The following is a 26,384-nucleotide window of genomic DNA, read 5'->3' as shown; positions in this document are numbered from 1 at the left end:
GGGTAAGTCCCAGCCCAGCTGATGAGAACAGTTCTGACTGCTCTAATTGAAGCTACTCTGACCAAAAGCAAAAGCACTTTTGTGGTAGGAGTATTTATACTATAAATTTTCAGAAATTAAAGTTCTGGTACTATACCAAATGGGAAGGAATTTTCTTTCTCTATCTCATTTTTATGACTGAATAGATGAAGCCCACAAATGAATGAAATGTTAATGACAAAAATACTGACCTCCAATCTCAAAAACATTCTGAGTATATATTTTATGGAAAGACTAAGGATTGGATGTGGAGTGAGAGAGGAAAGGAGAATGGAGGATAATTACAAGATTTTGGAGCTGAACAACATTGAGTTAATTACGCTAATGGAACTTGGAGAGAACCATTAAGTATTTGTTGTATGAGTGAATAAAGAAATGGATGAAAAATTATAAAGAATTATTGAGGCATGTTGCTGTAAAAAAGGTATAAGTGGAACTAAACATTTATCTGTGGATTCTTACCAAATACAAGTTGAATTTTTTGAGATCTTAAGTCAACTTTTGAGAAAAAAGTCCAATTTTCATTTGCTCAAGTGTTGACGGGAAAAACACACTGGGCTCATACGCATGTGTGCTCCCAAATCCTGCCAGGAAGAAGAAATGGAGGAGAAGGGATTGTGGAGTGACCATGCCCTATAGTGGTGTGTGCTCTTCCTCTCTCTCCCCCTCTCTCTCTGTCTCTCTGTCTCTCTGGTGAGCACATGCATGTCTGACAAAAAACAAGTTCTAATTTCAATGTACTTTTTGAATGAGTGCCTGCTATTACATATTCTTTGGGGATCTTATTTCTGTCAAAGTGAGCTAAAGAAAGAATATGGATGGGAATTTTTCCTTTCTTCTTTTCCCTAAGATAAACCCCTGACTGTGTTTGATTCTTGTTTTCATTTGCAGAACGGAGACGGCTAAAGGAGACAGACATTCCACTACTGCATAGGCTCATACAGGGACCTTCTGGAAACAACGCTCGTCTTTTCCTCATGGATAAAGACACAGAAGAAATTAGCAGTGATGTATGGATATCATCAACCTGAATCTGTTTTCTGCTTCTCTCTTGACTCGGAGCATCTCACATCAATGCTTTGCTTTCTTTTGTTTTTTTCTCTTTCTCAGGTGGCTCAGTACATTAACTTTCATTTTTCTTTCTTGGAGTCCATTCTTCAAAGATTAAATGAAGAAGAAAAGAGAGAAATTCAAAACACAAAAACGAGGTAAGTCAAGGGCATGTGCACTGGGTGGTTGATGCTTTCATAGTTTCAGTGCACAAAATTGCCCAAGTTTTAATTCTCTGTCCTTCTCATTTTCAGATTCCATGCAGAAAAGGCTGTTATAGAAAAATACCTTCGAAGTAGAAGGGTAATAAAAACAGAGACAACAGTGTAGCACTCCAGTCCACACTGCTGCTTTTACACTTCCACAAAGTAAGAGAGATACTACTATTCGATGAATGTATACAATTTGTACTGCATTCATACAAATATAGATGACCTTGAATCTGTAGAAAATTCAATGTCCAAAAAGCTTATTTCTCTTTGAAGTGATGAGGTTAACTAGGGTTCACAGTTGGACCAAAAGAGCTCGAATTTAACCTCAGCAACTGAAATAAGCTTGCATGCTGGGTATTCCAAATATCTTTTATAGTAATATATGCAAGGAACTTGAATTTAAATGGCTTCTTCAGATATCATGAAGATTAAAACTTCTTTTAGCTTGAATTCTCAAGAGAACTGAATCATTGTCAACTGACTCAGAAATGACTCAGAAGTAAAAGCTGTGAGCTCTTAAAATAAAACGAAGCGCATCGTTACACCATCGTCTGATGGTGGAATCTGATGATGAGTATTTCATGGCTCCTTGAGACACCGGCATTTTCATACAATTCAGGAGTCTCTTTACATAGGTACTTAACTTTTGGTTATCTGTAACTCCAAAGCTATCTGTCCTTAGGGGAGGAAAAGATGGTGGACGTTGTTGAGAAATCCAAATGGTAATTTTTTTCAACCTAGTCCCTTCTCTTTTTAATCTCTCTGGTCCCACTGATGACTTTCAAAATTATTCTTAAGTTAGCTTGTTTTAAGTTAGTTGAACTCTTTTACTTTATTTTTCCAAACACATATGCCACAGAAGACTTCATATACTGTGCATATGCTAAAACAAGACTTGGGCCACAGGTATCTCCTTGCTGCTGAATGACTACAATGATAAAGCAAAGCAGTTGCAGCTGAAGCCAGGCAGGAAATGGAGAGACATGCCCTTCAGCATCCTTCCTCTTCCACAAGACAGCCCTCCAGGGACTTGATGTCTGCTAAACCCACCTGAAAAAAAAATCACCGAGAATGAAAAAATGCCACAAATATCATCTGCAATTTTTTTTATGAACTCTGTTCTAAAATGAAGTTTTATGCAACATCCTTCTATCTTCTAAACTACTTCCAGTCGTATCTCATAGGCCCTCTATTAAATGGTGTGATTACACTACATATACTAAGGAATAGGCTGTATATAATAAACACAGTTGAAAGATTATTAGTATTCAAGTATGAAACAGATTCCAGACAGAGTTATTACTTCTTAGTAATAACTGAAAACCTAAACTAGATGAAAGAGAAAGTATATTATGGCCTATACAGTCACAGGAAATCTCTCTTACCAAATAAAATAGAGACTCAAATCTTTATCCATTCACCTATTGATGAATAAAGAAGTAGTCTCATCTCACTAAAATAAGGCAAATGTAATAGTTAAAATTTAGTATACTTATTAAAATTTCAAGTAGTGTCCAGTACCTGACATCAATATGGTAAAAGAGTCATCTTTCAAGTATTGAAAGTCTACCAAATCCAAACAAAAAGTATTGACACTTGCATGGGGATGGAGGGGGGTATAAAAAAGTAGGTGGTATGAAAAGAAAAATAACAGAAGAGTAAATGCAATGCAAATGATTAGTGGTTACTACATGTATTTAAAAAGAGAGAGAGAGGTTATTTCTTTATACCATGAGCCAGCAAGAGAGAGACAGAGAGGGCCAGCCCTTCCAATAGAGTCTCAGTGCTATGACTGGTTCCTAGCCTTCAGCCTCAGATCAAGGAGGTCTTGGAACTCAACAGTGAGCCCTCCCATGTGGAATTGCCTCGCAGAGTGACACGTTTTACCTCTATGCCACTGTCTGGCCCCCAAAGTCACACCTTAACAGTGATTAAGTGTACCAGTCTGTGTCTAATCAGGAGACAGCAATTACACAGTAACTTCAACAGAGAAGTTTCATGTAAAGAATTATTAAGCTATGGTAGGAAAGTAAAGATTAAAAATGGAAACAGAATTCTAAAAGAAACCCTAAGGCTAGAGAGAACCCCACAAATTAAAATCTTGGAATGAGGGCTTCAGAATTCCCTGGAAAACGTGTGGGTGTGGGCCCACTAGGTACAAGGAGTTGGCTAGGTTGCCCAGGCCAGAGCAGGGCCACAGGTGCCCTGCAAGCAGGAATAACCTCCTGAACGAGGAAGAGCTAAGGCAGGTGGGCAGGTTTGCAGAGGGACTCAGGGTTTTTCCAAAGGGAATGCATACAGAAAAGGGGGTACAGCTTTAGCTGGTGCTGAGACTGCGAGCTGGAAGCACCGCCTTTGCGGGAACCTGGTACAGCTGTGTATGATGTGGGCTAGAGCTTCTTCAGCTGTTCAGGACAGAGTTCAGCAAGAGGCCCTCTCTGGTCGGACCTGGGGCCTCCTCTGTGAGCTTGCACTGAGCTAAGATGTGATGGGCACAATTTATCCAAGGGACAGGTCTGCACTGGCACTCCAGAGTATAGCATCCCTGCTCAAAGCAAAGCTGAGAAGCAAGCAAGGGAGCAAATGTTGGAGAAAGCGGCACCCTCCAGGCAGCCAGCACTCTGGCCTGATCAATGGCAGGAAAAAGCCTGCGTTCCTGGATCCTGGCCCGTCAGCTGGGAATCAGGAAACAGCCCTTGCTGCAATGTTTCTCCAGCGCCCCCTGCTGACAAAGCACACATCATGCATGCTGCAAAGGAAATATTTAAAGGCCCCTGATCCATTTTCACAGAGTAGGCAGCAGTGAATTCAACCCTAGAAACAGTAACGACTGGCATGTCTACAAAACATAAAGTCAGGAAAAATGAAACACACGTTTTGGTACACTAGCAAAGATTAAGAAATGATAAAATTAAGTACTCAACAAATCATGATGAGAGAAGTACTCTGACTATTAATAGAAATACAAACGGATATAATTTTTTAAAAGCAATTTCATAGTTAAGTTTATCCTGTGATTCTACTTGTAGGATCTTATCATCTAGAAATAATCAGAGATATAAAGGCCTTCTTCAAATATATTTATTACATCATTAAATATTGTGACAAATGGAAGTCAAAAGCCTAGACGTTCAAGACATAGAAAAAAGGCTGAAACGGGAGAAACATTTCCTCATTGAATGTTATGTACTCATTAACATTATGTTTCCAAATAAGTTTTAATTAAAGGATAAAGTCTATGTATCTAAATAAGAACATACACATACATAATTTCAGGGTATTTATTATCCATAAAAGATATATCTGTGTGTACTTATATATGTATGTGTATACACCAAAATTTGTATATATATATATATATATATATTTTCCTCATTGAATGTTATGTACTCATTAACATTATGTTTCCAAATAAGTTTTAATTAAAGGATAAAGTCTATGTATCTAAATAAGAACATACACATACATAATTTCAGGGTATTTATTATCCATAAAAGATATATCTGTGTGTACTTATATATGTATGTGTATACACCAAAATTTGTATATATATATATATATATATATATATTTTTCTAATATTTTCATATTTATTAGATTTTTTTTTAATAATGGCTATGTGTTACTTTTTAAATCAGGGAGTAGAAAAGTTACAATTTAAAAGTCAGCAAAAAAAAAGTATCAAAAACATGCAAGCACAGAATTTTACTACAAAAAAGTTTGAGTGAGCTATTCAGATGAGATATTAACATCACTTCTATGGTAGATTAATATTGTCTGTTTGTTTGTTTTGACCATAGGGTATGTGCACTTGCTGGGGAGAGAGAGAGAGAGACAGAGAGATGGGGGAATTGAGAAATCATCCCCCAGGGGCCAAAGATACACTACAATTACTTCTCCTCCATTCTCCTCTCAGGTCTTTGGGCATTGGCACACACATGCCTGGCATGTATTTCAAGACGCCGAGTCTGAGATTTGAACCACGAGTAGGACACGTGGGATCTAGCACCTTAATCACCATAGCACCTGCTAGTCCTCTGTGGTGGTTTATAGAGATAGTCGTAAAGTTTTTATACTCCTTTTAAGAGATGGAGCCTAGTCTTCCTCTCCCTGTAGATAGGCTGCACTTAGTGACTTCTTTTTATTTTAATTTTAATTAACAAGCAATAATTCTATATATATTAATTATGTATATACATATATATATATATATATATACATATAGGGGTGCAATGTGATGTTAATGATATATGTATACATTGTGGAATTGTTAAATCAAGCTAGTTAGCCAATTTATCACCTCACATACTAGTGGAGGAGAGCATGTCACATTCATTTTTGTATACTTCATTATAGTTGTGAGTGTCTTATGTATAGGATGTGCTCAATAAGCATTGATTGAATAAAGGAATGAATTAGTGAATACATAAATGAGTGAATAAATTATCTGAATATTTTTATAAAATAATATAGATTTATCTGCCTCCATTTCACAAGTCTGGTCCAGTAGCTGAAGAAATAAACTATTTACTATGGTTTTCCTCCGTGTGGTACTATATTTTATTTTCTCTTGGTTCTATGAAATATTCACTGAGACAAAGTTACTATGGAATTTGGTTTAGGGCTGTTCAGATTGGTTTCAGGAACTGAATGAAAATTCCATTTGCAGTGCAGTTCATGAAGTGGAAAAACGGCAAATACAACTCTTAGGTTGAGATATCTACATATGAAGGAAAGGAATAGGATGCAATTAGGGAGGGCAAAGCCTTTCAATAGCACCCATTTGCTTTCTAAATTGATAATAGAGCAACACCAATTAGATTGAGCCATTGGAAATGATCAGCATTTGACCCACAAAACACCAGTCTCATATGGTTCTAATACTATGTTACCATTTGCCAGGAACTATTTTAAGCACTTCCCATACATTAACTCATTTAATACTTATTACAACCCCATGAAGAAATTACTCTTGGGACCAGCACTTAGCGTAATGGCTATGTCCCTGGACTCCCATGTAGTCAACTGCGGTTCAAATCCCAGACCCGGTGGCTTAAACTCTCGCCAAGTGCTAAGGAAAATGGAAGAGAAGGGATTGTAGAATGGCCATGCCCCCTGGGAGGTGATTTCTTGCTTTCTGTCTCTTTATCTCTCTCTGTCTTTCTGGCAAGCACACATGCCCTATAGCAAAAACCTATCTAAAAAAAAAAGAAAGAAAGAAAGAAATTCTTTCAGCCCCATTTTATAGATAAAGAAAATTAAGGCATGGAGAATTGAGATTTGCTAAAGTCTATAATAGAAAAAATAAGTAGGATTTGAACCTACAGTTTTACACTCCATACCCTTAACCACCATAATCTGTGATCTCACCCTAAACTCCATTAATCTGGCATTTCCTTATGTGGCTTCATTTGTAACATGGGAGGGACAGTACCCATTTCACCAGACAATGCACTGTAGGAATATACTTAGGCAGTAAGGCCTCCCTGTGCAATTCTGAAGTCATTATGAGAGACCCCAGGGTTCAGATCCTGGGTTTCAATGTAGCAGCCTACTACATCTACCTGAGGCTTTCAGAGCCTTTGAGTTCATGTTTCCATTGTTGCTCCTGAGAAAGAGAAAACTTGCAGCAGGATGAGAAAGTAAAGATGAGAGTGGATTATCCCAGATGACATTGAGTAGCTTTCACTACTGGGTAGGAAAGGAAAGATTTAGCATAGAACGGCAAGAGCTCTTGAGTAACTTTGAGAGCAGTCGAAAAAATATTTTATTGATTTTTATTTTGAGTATCCGACATGGGTTTCATAATTGGTGGAAAATAAAAATGCAGACCTCAGCAAAGATCCTACGTTGACATTTTCTGGGATCATTTAGCCTTCCAAGAAGGACTGGCATTTTTTGATCAGTTTGGACTCCTGAAGGGGGAGGGAATAAACACATATGTGAGAAAAACAAACAAAAAATCCAAACAAAACATAAACTATAATCTGCTTTTATCCCTAAGCAGAAAAATCTTTATGACTCACCCATTGAATGCCTGAGGTGGGTTCTAATGTACCTGTTTCTCAAGTCTTTGACTTTCCACCAGGTCTAGTTCCTTAGCCTGAAGACTGAATTAACTGTAATTTATACATTTGAAGCAACTACATGACTGACTTTGCAGTTCGAGTCCAAGAACCAGCTCTTTGAGAAACATGTCAACATGTGTGTGTGGATGCCCCAAATCCCACAAGGAAAATGGAGAAGAAATTGCAGCACAATTGTTCCCAATGGGAGGGAGTACTTCCTCACTTTCTCTCTCTCTCTCTCCAGTGAGCACATGAGCCCTCTGGCAAAAATGAAAACAAACAAACAAAAAAAGAAAAGTGGTTTTAAAGTATGGTCCCTGGTACCAGCAGATGGTGTAATGACTACGTCATTGGATTCCCACATAGTAGGCCGCAATTTGAGTCCCAGACCCAGTGGCTTAAACTCACGTGTGTGTGCATGCCCAAGATCCCAAGAGGAGAATAGAGGAGAAGGGACTATGGCATGACCATTTCCCCCAAGGAGTGATTTCTCACTTTCTGTGTCTCTATCTCTCTCTGTCTCTCCAGTGAGCATACGTACCCTGTAGCAAAAATCTCTCCACAAAAATAAAAAGTATGGTCCCCAACCCCAAGTAAGCAGCCACATCACCTGGGAGCTTTTAGAAGTATAAATTATCAGGCCCTGTCCCAGATCTACTGATTCAAAAATCAAGTATAACATTAATTTTGTTTTAATAGGCCTTCTTGTGTATGATTCAGATACACGCTAACATTTGAGAGTGGAATAATCACACCAAAGTAAATTTGACCAACTTTAGAGATTGTGCATAATTATTTATAATCACATTTTATCTGAAAAAGTAATTCTAGCAAACTTTAATTAGCATGATACATCCTTCAGATAACTTATTTTTCTTTTTTAATATGGAGAGAAATCCTGGAAGAAGAGAGCAAAGAAGAGGAAAGGGAAACTTTCGGGTCTCTTAAACCACTAAGGTAAAGATTGCATTGGGCAAAAAGCTTGAGAAACAGAAATCCTCCCATCATGCACTGATAATATAGTTCCAGCAAGCAGGAATATTCCAACCGTAGAACAAAGGCACTTCAAGAAAACTCCCTTGAAAATTCACAGGCATAGAAGTTTTATCTGAGTAGACGTGAGGTGACCAGGGGGAGATTTCTGAATATTTTGACAAAAATTAAAAAGGCTTTGAAAGAAATAAACAGGCTCTTGTACAGTGATTATATCTGGGTCGTATTAGTCCAGGGGTCAGCAAACTTTTTCTGTGAAAAGCCAGGTAGTGAATATTTAGGATTTTTCATTCAATATAGTCTCTGTCCCATCCACTCTTACTGCTGTTTTATTTAGAAAACAGCCTAGAGAATTTAGGATGGATGTCACATCTGCCAATGTAAACTTATTTACACAGGGAGTGGGTCTGATTTAGCCTGAGGGCTATAATTTGCAGTCCCATCCTTGACCAAACTATAGAGATCTTCAAAAAGTTCACAGGGAAAGTTTTTTATGGAAAACAACAACAACAAAGCATAGATTTCAAAAATCTTTTTTGCACCAAAATAAACTTGTACTTTAATTCCATTTTCCCACAAACTTCTTGAAGTCCCCTCATGTAACTCTTTTTCTTTTAATGGTGATTTCTGGCTTACCTATAACCTATGTATATCTTTGTGGACTGCAGTATTGTTTTTGTTATTAGCTTTTTGTCATAGAGTGTATGTGCTCACTAGAAAGCGATAGAGAGAGAGACAGAGCGAAAGTAAAAAATCATCACCACCACCACCCCAGGGAGATGGCCATGCTGCAATTCCTTCTCTCCATTTTCCTCCCAGGATTTCGGGCCTGCACACACATGCACCTGGCATGTTTTTCAAGCCTCCAGGTCTGGGACTCAAACGGCGAAGTCAGCCATGTGGAATCCAGTGCCTTGATGTTTACGCCACTTGCTGGCCTTAGTATGATTTTTGAAGGCATGGATACAGAACGTATTGCAGTAATCGAATCAGGGATCTTCGACACTGACAATGTAACACATATTTTTAAAAAGATCTAGTAGCACCCTCATAAACTCACCATAAACACATGCCTGTTTAGTCAAGTAGGTGAAAGGAACCACTGCAGGTAATGAAAGCATTCATAATCTCTCCAACGGCCACGGATAAACTGAGCCCTAGTTCTAACCAGCCCCAGCCTGTTTTACCAAAGCACAAACCTGCTTTATTTTTTTTTCCAACTACATAATCGCAGTCCTTTACTTAGACACTGTCACCTCCGATACGAGTTTCTGCTCCCGAAGTCCTGTCCCGATTGAGCAGTCATCCTGAGTCTCTCCACATTGATTCTCCCTAATGAATTTGCTCTCTCCTCCTGCCATGATATTCTAAGCACTTTAAGTTGCACCATTTCACCAGCCTATGACAAATTACTTACTTATTAACTATATGCAATTAGATTAATTACAGTAAACAGTTCCCTGGTAGTTAGTTTGACATGTGGTGTATACATAGATAGAACTCTAGTCTCCTGTCAGTATTTTTCCCTCTCTGTCCTTCTACTCCTATTCTTAGGAACTTCCAACTACTATGTAAATACAGTCCTTTCTACCCGGTTCCCCAGTTTAGTCTTGTTAAGTTCACAAACCACATATTGTGACTCTTCCTGATTATGCCCCCTAAAATTCTCAAACAAAACTCCGGTTTTCTTAGATTGGTCTTTAAATGATTATTTCCTTAAAACTTCTTGAGATTTTCCAAAGACATCATTCAATACAATTATGAAAGGTCTTCCACGTGCCCTTCTTCCTCCCACCCCCATCCTAAGCATCCGGGTCCGTCTGGTGTCATGACCGTTGTCTTCATCTCTATTCATGTCTAATTCTCCTAGAGTCCCTAAATATTCATACGTAGTAACCTCTTAAACCCCAATGTAGTCAATTACTCCAATCTGTCTAGACCGTGAATTTTTTTCTAATCTACTCATCATTGGAATGCAGAAAGGGTTTATCTTGCAGTAACAGTGTTCTGGGGGTTTTTTGCTTTAATAAATCCTCTGAGTGCTAAGAGAATAAACAGGAAGTAGGGATACCTCTTCTTGAAAACATACTCCACTCTTCTCTGCTTGACAGCACTTCTCCACCAGGTGAGTAAAATCCATGACAATTGATTGTAACTGCATCTCCGCTGCATACCGTTTCTGCCTCACAAAGTCGCTGAGGAGCCTAAGTCAGAAGTGAAGAACCAATGTACAAGCCCTCCATGAGTTCTAGAAGGACCGCTTGCAAACCTACCTTACTTAGTTAGAGATGTATACCTTTTCTTAGTTCTCATGCTTGAGGTGAAAGGCCCTGAAACTTTCTGACATCTTCAAAGTGTTCACAAAGTCCGTTTCTTTTTTTTTAATGAATTATTTATTTTATTTATCATCATTTTTTAAAAATGGCTACAGGGCATATGCACTCACCAGAGACATGGAAAGAGAGAGAGAAGGCAACCCACCAGGTCCAAGACTCAAACCGTGGCCGACCATGTGGGAGTCCAGCATTTCAACCACCACTATGCCTACTGGCCCCCACAAAGTCCATTCCTATTTTTATATTTATTATTAAACATGTTTTCTGCCAGTACATCCCTTTGCTATCCTTATTAATCCTCAATGTAATTAAATTTAATTCTCTTTATGCAATTATTACTAAGGTAAACATTTTTGTTTTCTTTTTTTTTTTTCCTTTTTTTTGGAGAGGTTTTTGCTATAGGGCACATGTGCTTGCCAGACAGACAGAGACAGAGAGACAGGAAGCGAGAAATCACCCCCCAGGGGGGATGGCCACGCCACAATCCCTTCTCCTCCAATCTCCTCTTGGGATCTTGGGCATGCACGCACACGCACACGTACCTGGCATGATTTTTCAAGCCACCAGGTCCAGTACTCGAAACACAGTCAGCCAAGTGGGAGTGAGCGACGTAACTGCTATGCCATCTGCTGATCCCTACGTTCTCTTTATTAACCCACTAAAGTATTCTTTCCCCACCAAGAGACCCTTGCCTTATATTGCTTGATTTTGTGGACATGTACTATGATGGCCAGAATGACTTAAAGCAGGGGAGAGCCATGGGGAGAGCAGCCCTTGCCACTATTCTGGCAAGTTGGAGGACTTTTTTCTAGCCTGAGCTTCAACCTTATGGGAGTCTGGTGACATAGCCATTACACCATCTGCATGTCCCGAGCCTGAGCTTTGACTGCCAGTACGAACTGTCCAATGACCTCACAGAAATCGCCACATTAGATGCCTCTATGCTACTTTTCCTCTGTACAAAGAACTCAGTGAATTTACTAGAACAGAGGTGCTTCCTAATATTTCACACTTTCTATTATCTAACCCTTATATGAAGAGGTCCATGTTTTAAAAACTATAGAGGTAGGCATTATAACATTATAAATGCTGATTGCTAAGCATATGCATGTAAAGCCACATAGTCAGGGTTTGAATCCCAGCTCAATTACCTCTGAACCTGCCATTTGATCTCATAGCAGGTCCTTTGTCCTCACAGTTTCAGTTTCCTCGTAATTAAAAGGGAGGAATAATATTGTCTACCTCATGAACTTGTGGTAAGGATTGGTGAGATGGTATTTACCAAGCGGTGCCCATCTTGTCCATGGAACTTCTGCAAGAAGCAGCAAAGCCTTCTCTCTGGAAGTAAAATAGACTTCTTTTTCCCATGTTCTCACGTTAAGCCCGGGGGTGTGCAGGGGCTGGGGAATGGGAAAACACCTAACAAAATGTTACAATGGTCTTTGGGTGCTTAGTGGAACATTTTAAAGTTTAGTTTGTGATCTATGTTCACATTGGAAAATGAAGGCAGGACTTAAAGGGTCGATCGATTTTTAAATGGCAAAAACGTGATAAAACAGTAAAACTGTCCGTTTCATACTTACTGATCATAAGGATGTGTTCATTCCAAAGGCAGCAAAAACTCTGCCTCGCTCAGCAAGATGCTATTGTTGGACCATTAACATTCAGACTGCTTTAACAGCGAGTCTTGGAGTAAATTTACTAACCAGAAATAAGCTGCCGTCTCTGCTGTTCTTGGAAGGGAAGAAACATGAGGCCCAGGGTCTGCCCCGTGAAGACAGGAGCAGGTCAGGCTAGAACAGGAAGGTGGGTGGGCGGTGTATGGGAATGGCTCTGCTGTCTGGGATTGGAGTGCTTTGGGTATATCCTGCTGGATCAGGGAAAATAAAGCTTTGTTCCTTGATGTCTCCTAGAACAATTGCTTTTTGTAGATTCCAACAGGGACATCTAAGATCACGTTCATTACCAATGACACTAATTCCAAAGGAGAAGCCTGGTTTAGGCACCATCTTGGCTCTGGGCTCTGGTAGGACAGAGCGGAGTCAGGGGTGACTGGTGCCTCTAAGAAAGATGTTGGTAGCAGCAAAAAACGCTGCCTCTCTTCTTTTCTAAGACCTGATCACAAGTGTTTATTCCATCTATCTTTGTGGATAGGACACAGAGAATGGGGAAAATGCCAGCCCTGGTGAGATCTCACTACCCAAGGGCAAGACCAGCTGCCCCATGGCTGTGTGTGCTGCGTGTGCGACCACCATGGCCAAGCCCATCATACCCCATTCTCCCAGTCACCATCAGAAATCTGTCTCCCAACTCATCGGTCATCACACAGATGTTTTCTACATCCCTGAACTTACCCATATCCTGCCCACCCAAGCTCTTCCTCCGTCTCCTTGGTAACTCGGGGTTTTCTCACAGAAAACTCCCCTATATCCACTGCCTTTTCTCTGAATGTCTCTTTCTTGTTCTATGCAAGACACAAGGCTCTCCTGATGATGCAGTTTCCTCCAAGAAATCTCAAGAGGAGCCCATTTTTGCTTAAACATCACTTACCTAAGCCCCTAGTTTCTTTTTATAGCTTTCAATCTCTCTCTCTCTTTTATCCTCTTTTAAAAGCTACAGCTCAGGGACCAGCAGGTGGTGTGGTGTGGTGATTAAGACATTTAACTCCCACATGGCCAACCATAGTTCAAGTCCCAGACCTGGCAGACATGTGTATGTGTGTATGTGTGTGTGTGTGTGTGTGTGTGTGTGTGTGTGTGTATACGTGTACCCAAAATTCCAAGAGGAGAATAAAGGAGAAGGGATTGAGGCATAGCCATCCCTCTTATGGGGGTGATTCCTCACTTCTTTCTCTGTTGTCTCTCTCCAACAAGCACAGACACCCTATGGCAAAAACTTAAAACAAAAACACAAACAAACAAAAGCCACTGCTCTTTTGAAATACATGTCATCAAACATGGCTATCCTCTATCCCTATTTATTTCTGCCCCCTAGAGAAAGCCTGGAAACGGTATGTGTGTATGTGTGTGTGTGTGTGTGTGTGTGTGTGTGTGTGTATACGTGTACCCAAAATTCCAAGAGGAGAATAAAGGAGAAGGGATTGAGGCATAGCCATCCCTCTTATGGGGGTGATTCCTCACTTCTTTCTCTGTTGTCTCTCTCCAACAAGCACAGACACCCTATGGCAAAAACTTAAAACAAAAACACAAACAAACAAAAGCCACTGCTCTTTTGAAATACATGTCATCAAACATGGCTATCCTCTATCCCTATTTATTTCTGCCCCCTAGAGAAAGCCTGGAAACGTCCCCTTGTTTGTGATGATTTCAGACCCTTTCATTGCTTCACTTCCCACCACCAACCTGCCCTTCATCATTTTCTATCATTTCAGCAACTGCGGTAATGATCCACATGTGGCAGACTCATTGCAAAAATGGGCCCCGTTGTCTGCCTTTCCCGGTACTCACATCCTTTGCAATGCGACGTTATTAAGCACCTCCCATCAAGAAGTGATATCTAGTTCCAAACTTCTTTCATCAGGGCTGGCCTTGAAACCTACCTTACAGGAGCATCGGCATTGCACAATTTCCCATCTGAGACTCAGAGGAGGAAAAAGACCCACTAATGGATTAGAGAAGCAGGGGGGAAAGAAGGCAGAGAGGGCTGACTGGCTCTTCTCACAGATGCTGTGGGACAGGGAGGAGAACGGGGACTAAACTGAATTCTTTGGCTGACTTCACACAGAAACCGTTTGATATAAAACACACATTGGAAAATCCTGCTCATATTTACAGAGATTGCATTGTCCTGGCATCATTTCTGACCAATAATATAATGTAATTGATATGTAATCAGTATCAGTAAAGCAGAACAGCACTTTTAAAAGTAATAACTTATAAAGTTTTCTAATTTATACACATTTCCATATATTATATGTCATATATATATACATGTATTTCCGCGATCATAAATAAGTACACCATTTCTCTCAACTTCCCCTGGCGATGTACTCGTAGATTAAGAGTTATAGCCCCCCCTCCGCTGTCTCATCCACAGTTGACTGGGAAATAATAGGAATTTATCCTTACTCCACAGCATAGAAGGTCTATAAAGAATTTCTCTTTATAGTTTCAAAAGTAGAAATTTGGTTGGAAGTGGCAAGGAACTAGATTTCCACTTTAAAAAAAGATGAGCTTTTAATAATTAAACATCTCTAAGGATAACATAAGCTGCTTTAAGCCTATGGTCTTTCCATCACCGGAAATATTTATAGAGAAAACGCACTGTATTTTAGAAAGATTTCCTAAACTTGCAGTAGGGAGGATTGATTAAGAGCTCAAATTCCTTTTGTTTTTAGAGTGCTTTGATTTTATAGTTTCCTACAGAAGATATATATCACTTAAATGTTTGTTTCCTGTATTGTGAATTTCTAGTGCTATCCTGTTTCCTGCATCTTAGAAGTAACTACAAATCCCTATCTGGTGCAAAGAATGATATTATAGGGTTGGGAGAAGGGAGGGGAAGGGAATAAAATCAAGAATTCAAGGAGCAGACCTCACAGGCATTACACCTACTAATCACACCCAAACTATTCTTCCAAACAAATTAAATAAGCACTCCCAGCAGTAGTAGTAGAAGCGGTACTAAAAGTAATTGTGGCTGGCCCTTTGTATCTGCAGGTCCTACTTCAGTAGATTCAACCAACCATGATTGAAAATAAGTTTTAAAAAATGATTGCAGGGGCCAGCAGGTGGCATAGTGGTTGGGGGGTTAGATTCCCACATGACTGACTGCAGTTCAAGTCCTGGAACTGGCTGCTCGATACTTATGCTGGGTGCGTGTGCATGTGTCCCCAAAATTTAAAGAGAAGAATGAAGGAGAAGGGATTACAGCATACCCACCCCCCCTTCCCAGGATGAGTGATTTCTCACTCTCTCGCCATCTCTCTCTGTCTCTCTGGCAAGCATACATGTCCTATAGCAAAAATCTCTCAACAACAAAAAAAATGCTTGCAGCCATAGTGAACATGTGTAGACTTTTTTTCCTTCCTTTTCCCCAAACAACACAGTAAAATAACTATTTACAGGGACCAGCAGATGGCATAATGGTTACATCACGGACCACATAGTCAACCGTGATTCGAGTCCTGGACCAGAAGGCTTGAAATTCACATCGAGCATGTGTGCGCGTGTGCCTAAAATCCTAAGAGGAGAATGGAGGAGAAGAGATTGTGGCATGGCCAAACTCCCCCCCAACCGCCTCCCGGGGAGGGTGATTTCTCACTTTCTGTCTCTCCAGCAAGCATATGTGCCCTATAGCAAAAATCTTTCTAAAAAAACAAAGAAACACACAAACTATTTACATATCATTTACATTATATTTTGTATTATAAGTAATCTAGGGATGATTTAAATACACAGGAGAATGTGCATAGGTTTTATGCAAATTCAGCACCGTCTTATATAAGGACTTGAACCTTCTTGAAATTTTGTATTGGTGAGGGCTCTTGCAACCCATCTCCCAAGGTACTTAGGGATGACTGCACATATTATGCAGTGATGCACATGATTCTGAAAACATGTCCCAAAGCACTTTCCCAGCACATGGGTCCTGCAGAATCTAATAGGTTCAGTGGCCCAAATGATTCTGGGCTGGAAAAAAGAACTGAATTACTTTATTGCAGGCCTTCTCCGATATCCTTTATAAAAAAAATTGCCAGAGGGGGTATGTGCTTGCTGGACAGACAGAGAGAAAGTCAGAAAACACACTACAGGGAGAGGGCCAGGTCACAATCCCTTTCGTCCCCCATTTTCTTCTCAGGATTTTGTACATGCATGCACTTGTACTGGGCATGTTTTTCAAACCACTGGGTCCAGGATTCAAACTGTGCAGTTGGCCATGTGGGTACCAGCTTCTTTAACCACCACACCATGCGCTGGTCCAACATCCATTTTTTTTCATGGAAAGTATTACTTTCTAAGAGAATAAAGGAAACAATGTATTTTGAAATTTAATTTTTTTAAAAGAATTATCCATTTAATTTTATTTATTATTATAATTATTTTATAATTTCCCATAGAGCCCAAGCACTCACCAGAGAGAGATGAGAGAGAGAAAGTGAGAAAGGCAGTTGCCAGGTCTGGGACTCTAACCAACAATGAGAGTTCAGTGTTTTAACCACCATGCCACCTGTTGGCCCTTTTGAAATTTATTTTACCACAGAACACTTTTTACATGTAACACCTTATAAAAACTAATGTTTCAAATTCACATTTTAGTAAGAATACCTTAATACCTTAATACATTGCTCTGTCAAAAAAAAATTTTTTTTTAGAGGTTTTCGCTATAGGTCGCATGCACTCACCAGACAGACAGAGAGAGAGACATAGAGACAGGAAGCGAGAAATCACCCCCCAGGGGGGATGGTCACGCCGCAATCCCTTCTCCCCCATTCTCCTCTCGGGATCTTGAGCACGCATGCACACGTGCCCAGCGTGAGTTTTAAGCCACCGGGTCCGGGACACGAACCGCAGTCAACTACGTGGGAGTCCAGCAACACAGCCATTACGCTAACTGCTGGTTCCCTGTCAAAAATTTTGATCAGTGTTCTTCGGTCTTGTAAACTAATCAGAGGTATCAAGCATGATAGCCATAATTGCAAAATTACAGCATATTATTAATTCCTCCAATATAACATTTAGCTGCTCTTTTCATTATGCAATAGACATACCTGTGCCCTGCTTAAACTTCTTTATACCTACTCCCTTGTTGTGATTTAAAAAAAAATAGTAAACAAAAGTTCTTACTTTTGCTTTTCAATTTGAAGTTCCTCCTCCTGAGCTTCGCACAATTCCTCTTTAAGACTGATGACTTGGTCACAAGATAAAGACGGAGAAACATAAGTCCCATCAACTTGCAGGTCATCAAAGCATGGCTTCCTGAAGGCATAGGAGCCATTACAGCAGTGACCCACACCAGCATTGATAGGCTCAGCCTCATGTCTTCTGCATAAATCTCCAACAATTAGTTTTGTCTTTCCCAGAAGAGAATTAAAATGAGAGTTATGATCTTTATGGTCATGTTTTTTTAACCCACAGAAAATAAAATGATAATGAAATGTTTTCAAACTAGTTCATGCTAGTTCCACTCAGATTTCACTGTTTGAGAAAAAGCAAGTACCCAGCCTTATTCCCCCCTCTTTCTGTCATCATTAAGTTGAGCTTTCATGGACCCCCATCTTCAGGTTCCTGCCTGGTCCAGTTTATAGGCCAGTGTCAACTTGAGGCAGGAGTTTTCTCATGCACCACTAAATTAAAATCAAGCCTCGGGTCAACGCTACTGCTAATTTGACTCAGACCAATTCATTTGAGTTCTTAAGAAATTTAAATCCTATTTGTTTCTATTTCTTATAACTGGAAATCTGTAGCCAATGACTGAACTTGGCACTCATTGGTAGATGTTCTATGAATATTCATTGAATGGATAAAGTGAGGAAACATCCTTGGGTCCTATTTCAGTTATCTCCTTTATTTTCTTAGCCCTTTTTGAAACAGTCACTCTTCCTTCCTCCCAGCTTGGTGTCCGGGACACTAATATTATCCTGCTGCTATCTACAAGTCTTCTTCTAGGCCCCTTCTATTATAGTGACTACCCAAACTCCCTGTCACTTATGTTTTCAAGTCAATTGAACCGAGTAAGCTTCAATATTTAACACATGAGTTTATGATTCACTTTAGAAGTAACCAAAGGGAGGGCCCAGAATTTAGGAATACACAAGTCTAATCAAAAGACCTCTTCAGAAGGCATAACTAGATAATAAAAATTGCTAATGTAAAAAAAAGGAAGATAGAGATAAAGAATAAAATATTTTACATCTGCAGCTGAAACATTGCTAAGTTATCAGGTATTAGTAAAGGAGATGCTCTATTTACCAAGAACATAGGGTAGAGAAAGCTGTCAATAAGCAATTCAGTAGTGTTAAAATAATACTTGAAGGGCCTGGATTCCCAACCGTGTTTTGAGTCCTGGAACTGGCGGCTTTCTCTCTCTCTCTCTCTCTCTCTCTCTCTCTCTCTCTCTGACTTTGTCTCTCTGTGGTCAAATTAAAATAAATAAATAAATAAATAAATAAATCTTGAAAAAATATCTGTATTACTAGATTGCAGACTTGAGTATCCTGGTCCCCAGAGAGAGAGATTTTCCACTGCAAGTAAGGAACAGTGGATCAAGTTTCCTGATTACCTCAAGGAAATAGCCCTCAAATCTAGCCTTGCTCCTCCCTGATTCCATTTGCACCGATACCCACATCCTAAGCCAGCTTCTGAATGTATAGCCTAGTTATTGCACCAAATTATTCCTGCCATTGGAAAGACACTGCTCATTGTAAATAAACACACCTATATTCTATCTGATACACTTAGTGCTTGTAAGTTTGATAAGGATACATTAGTCTAAAATCATCATTATCTTGCAAGTTGCTGGCAAAATCATTTTTCTTGACTTAAAATCAAAGCAATAGAGCCAGGGAAAGGCCTGGTGAATCTGACGTTCCCAAAGTCAGGGATGCGACAGTCTTACCTCCAAAGACGATTGGCATGAGCTGGCCGGAGAGAATTAGGAGGCTCCATTGACAGGTCTTAAACGTGTCTACAGAAGTGAAACTGATTGCTGAAGAGGTAAGTGGTTAGAACTTTCAAGAACAGGCAGACGTAGAGCCTGAGAGGTGCTTACCGAGTCTTCCATGCAGAAAAACTGCTGCTCATCACTCAGCGGGCAACACTTGGTGGCAATAGCTGCCATCTTCGTTGTGAATGAAACCAGCTCTTGAGCAGATAGTTGAGGGGCTTTCTTAGTGTAAAGGACCACGAGCCTGAAAGAACCATTTCTTTTTACTCCCGGTGATGGCTATGTGCCCAAACATGAATCCCACAGTTCTCCTCAATGCCCGACATCCTTCTAGCTTCCATCCTTATTCTAATGACTCAATGCTTATTCATTACACCCGGGATTCTCTTCCCACTTCGCGCTTTGTTCTCCCCTGAGCCGTCTTTCATCTACTCCTCCAGGTTACCTTGAGAACTACTTTGACAGCTGTAAAATCAAGCTTAAAGTGAGTGACTTCTGAAATAAATATATACACCAGCCATTAAATCTTTATTGATTGTTGGGATCAGGAGGCGGCATGGAGGTTGAGTTGTTGATCTCCCACATGGTTGACCACAGTTCGAACCTCGGACCTGGTGGCTTCCTTTCTCACTTTCCCTCTCTCTGTCTCTCTCTGGTGAGTGCATGTGCCCTATAACAAATTTAAAATAATAATAATAAATAAAATGACATAAATAATTCTCTTTGAAAAAAACTTTTATTGGGGCCAGCAGTTAGCGTAATGGCTATGTCGCTGGACTCCCACGTAGTCGACCGCGGTTCGCGTCCTGGACCCAGTGGCTTAAAACTCATGCCGGGCGCATGTGCATGCGTGCCCAAGATCCCGAGAGGAGAATGGAGGAGAAGGGATTGTGGCGTGGCCATCGCCCCTGGGGGGTGATTTCTCGCTTTCTGTCTCTCTGTCTCTCTCTGTCTGGCGAGTGCACGCGCCCTATAGCGAAAACCTCTCAAAAAAAAAATAAAAAAGAAGAAGAAAAAAACCTTTATTGTGTGTCTACTGTGAATAGGAATATAGACTACAATAATCATCAGGAAATAGTCCCATTTTTCAGGGGGCTCACACCCAGCAGGCAGATAGACAAGTACATTCCACGAGCTGAAAGGAATACAAACTGCTGCTGTAGTAAGAACTAATATAAAATGAAAGACAATTAGAAATTAAAATGTTGAAAACAAGGAAGGGAACACCTTTCCTTCCTTTATTCTTACTTTAGACAACTTAAAATTTTAAGTGCTTTCTCTACTTTGAAATATATATAAATCTTTAGATACAGGTTTGGTATCTTATGATCAAGAAATGTCTTGATTAAAGACTTGAGAACCATCATTTTGAAATATGAACAAAGAAGATTGCATTTCTATCTCCCAGTTTCTTTTATTTTTTTTTGGGGGGGGGGATGTTGTCGGGGAGTTTTGTTTTTGTTTTTTTGTTTTTTTGTGTTTTTTTTGCTATAGGGTGCATGCGCTCACCAGAAAGACAGAGAGACAGAGAAACAGAAAGCAAGAAATCACCCCCCAGAGCTGATGGCCATGCTGCAATCCCTTCTCCTCCATTCTCTTGGGATCTCGGGCATGCACGCACATGCGTGAGTTTAAGCCACTGGGTCGGGGACTTGAACTGCAGTCAACTACATGGGAATCCAGCGACATAGCCATTATGCCAACTGCTGGTCCCCCAATCTCCTAGTTTCTGTGGAAGGATAAAAGCCTAACTTTGTTGACAGACAATTGCAAAAACTAACTCCTCTCATGAAGGTATAAAAAGAGTTTGTTTCTCTCCTCTGGTAAAACCTCTCAGCTAACATAAATGGTCACCCTAACTACTGGGTTAAGTTAGGGTAACTATGTATATAAGTACTATCAAGTCTCCTCATTTAGGAATAGTTACGTATATTGAAAATATGTTTATCGTGGTTGTATCTGCTTGACTATCTATGAGGCAATGAGATTTCTTTCTGCCTTGCAATCTCTAGCAGGTGACCTGTGTTGCCCATTACATTCTGGTCTAATGCTTATTTTACAACTCTCCACTTCCTCTGTGGTGAGGTTCTCTGGGTTGGAGAAGATTTGGGTTTTTATTTGGTTGGTTGTTTTGAGAGATTTTTGCTATAGGGCATGTTCACTCACCAGAGAGACAGAAAATGAAAAACAGAAAGATGCCTCTCCCCCCACACCCCCCGGGAGAATGGCCACACCACAATCCCTTCTCCATTTTCCTCTGAAGATTTTGGGCACACACACACACACACACACACACACACACACAATGTCTGGTGTGAGTTTCGAGCCACCAGATCTGGACTCAAACTATGGTCGACCACATGGGCGTCCAGTGCCTTAACCACTATGCCATCTACTAGCCCGAATATTTTGGTTTTAATTGTATTTCCCTAACAGGGCACAAAGGATGTCATCTAATCCCATCCAGGGAGGTCAGGCGGCTCCCCACAGAACATGGCATCTGAGCTGAAATCTGACAATGACTGAATGGACCAGGTGACAGGGAATGAGTGAAGATGAAAGGGGAGAATTGGGGAAGAGATTATGATTTTGTTTTCTTGGTTGGGAGTGGCTGGAAAAGTTGGTGGGGGAATTGGTTACAAAATCAGATTTACATTGCTTTTAAGATAATTATGACTTCTTTATAAAGAATGGATTAGAGGTGGGCAAGAGGCACAGTGAGGAAGAAACAGTAAAAATCCTACTACAGAAATCCAGTGAGAGATAAGGATGATCTGAACAAGGAGAATGGTGGGGAAATAAAAAGATATGGGGAGAGGTTTGGAAGAGAAAGGTTCTATAGAACTGGATGTTGAGGGCAATGAAGAATTAGAATCAATTCCTGCATGTATAATAGAAATGGAGTTGGGAGAAGAGTTTCATTTTTATAACTTCCAATGAAATAGCCCAATCAAATGATTTCCAGAGTGTGAATCCCAGACCAGCAGTATCAGATTCCAGGGATCTTAGATGGAGTAATGGTTATGTTCCTGGACTCCCAAGTATTTATCTGTGGTTTGAGTCCCAAACCCGGCAGCTTAAGACTCATGCTGGACACATATGCAAGCATGCCCCAAATCCCAAGAGAATGGAGGAGAATGGATAGTGACATGACCATGCCCTCTGGGGGTAATTTCTCACTTTCTGTCTAGCTGTCTCTCTGTCTCTCCGGCGAGCACACACACACTCCATAGCAAAAAATCTCTCCTAAAGAAAAAAGAAATGCAGATTCTCAGGCCCTGTTCCAGATTATAGAATGAAACTCTCTGGTGCTGAGGTCTGGTTTTGACAATTCTTCCAGGTAACTTTGATGACCCTACCTCTTGAGAACCACAGATTTAATCCTCACACAACATTAGCAACTGATACATCTAAAAGAAAAATAATAGGCTACACAGTCTCTGTAGAACAAGAATCCTTCATCTGAATTCATTGTTCTGAACATTTCATTTAAGCTTTACATTATGGGGATAACTGAATCCCCCCCCCCATCTTTTGCTTGTATATAGATTCGTATTACAGCAAGTTCTTAAAGATGACTAAACACAAACATTTCTTTTTTCAGAACTTAATCTTTGAAGTGCAATGGAATGTATCAGACTCGTTGCATGCGAGGAAGGATGTGTGCTCCCTTTGGCAAATAACTAAGGTATATCTCTACTCTTGGTAGTCAAAATAAACCTGACTTGATTCAGAGGATGAAACTCTAGAATAGAGTTGTGTTACAGCCTTGACTCAAAATCCCAGGCAGAGCCCCAAACTAGATGTTCAGGTGTGAGAGGCAGGCCCCTGTGGGATTGCAGGAGGGCAATTGGGACCTACTTTGTTCCCTAACTAACTTCTTCGCTTAGATTTGGCATGTGGGGAACTGATCCGGAAAGCAGTGTGGAAGCTCTCAAGGTTAAGTATACATCTGCTTAACAAGGCAAAGAAAACTAGAGTCATTCTTTTCTTTTCTTTTTTAATATGCTAGAGGTAACAAGTGCTCACTCTCTGGAGAGAAACAGGGAGAAAGAGAAAGGGCGGGAGAGAGATAGGAGGAAGTAAGAGAGGGAAAGCGAGAAAGTACCCCCATGGGGGATAGTCGCATCACAATCCCTCCTCCATTTCTCCTTTCAGGATTTGGGGCATGCACACACACACACACACACACACACACACACATGCATCCAGCATGCTTTTTCAAGCTGCCGGGTCCAAGACACAGACTGCCCAGTAGGCACGTGGCATCCAGCTGCCTGAACCGCCAGGCCATTCGCCGACCCAGAGAGCTAGATCAATTCAGAACTGACTTTTTTCCTCAGCCCCTGAGATTTTTAAAGTTGGATGTAAACTCTTAGCAACTCTCAGCATTAGGAATGAACTAACCCTCATTAGCAAGCACAAGAACAATATTTCACAGGCATACCTGTCGTGGAAGTCACTGTCTCCTAACTTCTCACGTAAATCACAGTGATGTTTTACACGGTCACGGCCTTCACGCACCACCGTTTGGAACATGTCTTCCTGAAAAATAATCAGTGTTTATTGTTGCAACAATACATCTGGAAGTAAGATTGCATAACCATGCTCTATAATTAATATAGCTGTTTTTCTACACCCAGGCCTTTATTTACTTAGTGAGTTTGGAAATCTTGAAAATCATGTTTTGATAAAAGAGGAACTAGCGTGTACGTGTGGGGAAAAAAGTGGGACAACAAGATTGATATTCAGTTTTTTGTGATCAAACTTATTTGTGAGCTTTAATGGAAAATTTTACAAGCACGAGGCAAATCACTCGTCAAGCCAAGAAAGAGAACCTTAGAAGTAGTTTATTGATGCAAATTTGATTGGAGCCGTGGGTGTGCATATCAGTAATTTAGTAATGTAGGCTTTTTACATAAATGGCCCACATATGGGGATATAAATATAGGCATAGAGATACAGATACATATTAACAAGTCCTGGTTTAATAAAAATACACACAGCTGTGAAATAGTAAAGCATTCCACAAATACACATTGACGTGAACCAAATGAAATGTTCAGTGCTAAAGGCAAACTTAAAGAGACCTTGGTCACAAAAATACAAAAATAAGAACCCAGTGGGAAGATATCAGTGACCTAGGGGGATGGCCACAGTGCAATTCCTTCTCCTCTACTGTCCTCTAGGGATTCGGGGCATGCACGCACATGCACCCAGCATGAGGTTCAAGCCACCAGGTTTGGGACTCAAACCATGGTCAGCTGTGTGGGAGTCCAACAATGTAACCATTACTCCATCTGCTAGTCCCAGAAGCAGTGGTTCTTAAAGTGACAATTTTGTCAGATTTTATCAACAAACAGTTTCTCTCCTGGAATTTACTCTTAATTCTTCTGTTCTTACTGCCTATTGGACATTATATAAGTCACTTGAAACTTCTGAAGCTCAATACACTCAAAAAATGTACTTAGTAGGACCAGCAGATAGCATGATGATTACATCGCTGGACTCCCACATACTCGACGGTGGTTTGAGTCCCAGACCTGGTGGTTTAAAACTCAGGCCAGATGTGTACGTGTGTGTGCCGAAAATGCCGAAAATCCCAAGAGGTGGAAGGAGGAGAGGGAATTGTGGTGTGGCCACCCCACCTGGAAAGTGACTTCTCACTTTCTGTCTCTCCAGTGAGTGCACACACCCCGATAGCAAAAAAAAAAAAAAAAAAAAAAAAAAAAAAAAAAAAAAACCTCTCTCTAAAAACAAACAAACAAAAACTGTACTCGGTAATTCTGGCACTACCTCTATCTTTCCAGGTTGTTGTAAGACTCAAATAGGAGATTGTAACGCTGCTTTGTACACTCCAAGTATCCACCCCTGTGTGGTGCTATTATCACAGTGATTATTGTGGACACCTAACGGTGGTGCTATGGGAGGGTGCCCTCCTACAGGAGATTAAATCTCCCTCCTATCCTTCATTCTGGGAGATGAAAGATGCTCAAGTAGCTGCTTGAGCCCAGACTGGATAAAAGATGCCTTGGCTCTGCATCCTCACTCTCCAGGCTCTTCCCCAGCCCTCTGTGAGTAAGCCATTGATTAGAATAACACCCACCCTGGCTCACAGGAACCCATGGATGGCTGATCATCAGAGGCTTATTAGGCCAACTGGCTTTCAATAACAAATGAACAACTCATGCCTGGGAACAGTATGACTCGTGGACTCAAACAGAGACTGTTTCCAGGACTTATTGGTGAACTGGCAGACCCTCCCACAGCTAATAGCCTCTATATTCATGCTACCTGCTACTGTGCCAAGCAAAAGCAACATTTGCTCTAAAAGAAAGTTTGCAGAACCACCCCGTGGTGTGGGGGTTAAGGGGGCTGGATCCCACATGGCTGACTGAGTAGTTCAAGTCCCAGACCCGGCAACTTGAGAAACACATCAGGCATGCATGGCCAAAATCCTGAAAGAAGGAAGAAATGGAGAAGGAATTGCAGTGTGACCATTCCCCATGGGGAGGGGATACTTTCTCATTTCTCTCTCTCTCCCTCCCTCCCTCCCTCTCTCTCCCTCTGTCTCTCTCTGGCAAGCACAATCACCAATTGGCAAAATTAAAGAAAAAAAAAGAGAGGTTGCAGAAGTTCATAAAACAATCTCTGTAAGAGTTGCTCAGGTCTGATAATGTGGCCTTTGGTTTAGAAAGAAATTTGATTTCCTGCCTAGTGCTTGCAGTTAGCAAGAACGTGCATCATCGTCCCACAAATGTATGTTGTGCTCACAGCACTGGAGTTTTCTATGTAATCGCTTATGAGAAACAGTTTTTAATAATAAAAAAAAGAGTTTACCCCATGACTATAGCATTCCAGAGGGTTTTCTAATTTACAGCAATTTTCCAATTCCTTTTTATATGCTTCCTCCACTCTTAAAATCACTGTAACTGCCAATTCTGGATGTCTTCTTGAATATTCATAAAGAAACCTGTATCAAATTCAAAGGTAAACAAAAAGCAAATTCAGAAGCCAGATTTTTTTTTGGTTTTTTTTTGTTTGTTTTATCAAAACCCCAT

The 26,384-nt window shown here is 40.4% G+C and overlaps 2 protein-coding genes across 7 annotated transcripts in view; one reads left to right on the top strand and one right to left on the bottom strand.

The window, feature by feature from the left end:
* RASSF6 (Ras association domain family member 6) overlaps positions 1 to 4,588 on the top strand; it is a 64,669-nt gene extending 60,081 nt beyond the window's left edge. For 4 of the 6 annotated variants that reach the window (XM_014585741.2, XM_014585740.2, XM_014585739.2 and 1 more), the window contains exons 9-12: positions 931 to 1,049; positions 1,150 to 1,247; positions 1,344 to 1,457; positions 2,161 to 4,588. In XM_014585741.2, the coding sequence (XP_014441227.1) occupies positions 931 to 1,049; positions 1,150 to 1,247; positions 1,344 to 1,419 (293 nt within the window). In that variant the 3' untranslated portion in view covers positions 1,420 to 1,457; positions 2,161 to 4,588. The other 2 variants (XM_006142916.3, XM_027769737.1) reach the window with 2 other exon arrangements.
* Positions 4,589 to 7,073: 2,485 nt separating this feature from the next.
* Positions 7,074 to 26,384, bottom strand: part of LOC102500920 (albumin superfamily member 1) — a 44,926-nt gene continuing 25,615 nt past the window's right edge. The window contains exons 9-14 of the mRNA XM_006142978.2: positions 26,164 to 26,296; positions 23,771 to 23,868; positions 19,429 to 19,567; positions 17,505 to 17,731; positions 10,434 to 10,566; positions 7,074 to 7,216 (exon numbers count right to left, since the gene is read on the bottom strand). Of these exons, the coding sequence (XP_006143040.1) occupies positions 7,172 to 7,216; positions 10,434 to 10,566; positions 17,505 to 17,731; positions 19,429 to 19,567; positions 23,771 to 23,868; positions 26,164 to 26,296 (775 nt within the window). The 3' untranslated portion in view covers positions 7,074 to 7,171. The remainder of the gene's footprint in view (positions 7,217 to 10,433; positions 10,567 to 17,504; positions 17,732 to 19,428; positions 19,568 to 23,770; positions 23,869 to 26,163; positions 26,297 to 26,384) is intronic.

This window comes from Tupaia chinensis, unplaced genomic scaffold (assembly GCF_000334495.1).
Source record: "Tupaia chinensis unplaced genomic scaffold, TupChi_1.0 Scaffold000086_1, whole genome shotgun sequence".
Classification (NCBI taxonomy): domain Eukaryota; kingdom Metazoa; phylum Chordata; class Mammalia; order Scandentia; family Tupaiidae; genus Tupaia; species Tupaia belangeri.
The sequence above is the reverse complement of the archived record's forward strand: the minus strand, read 5'-3'. Positions and strand labels throughout refer to the sequence as shown.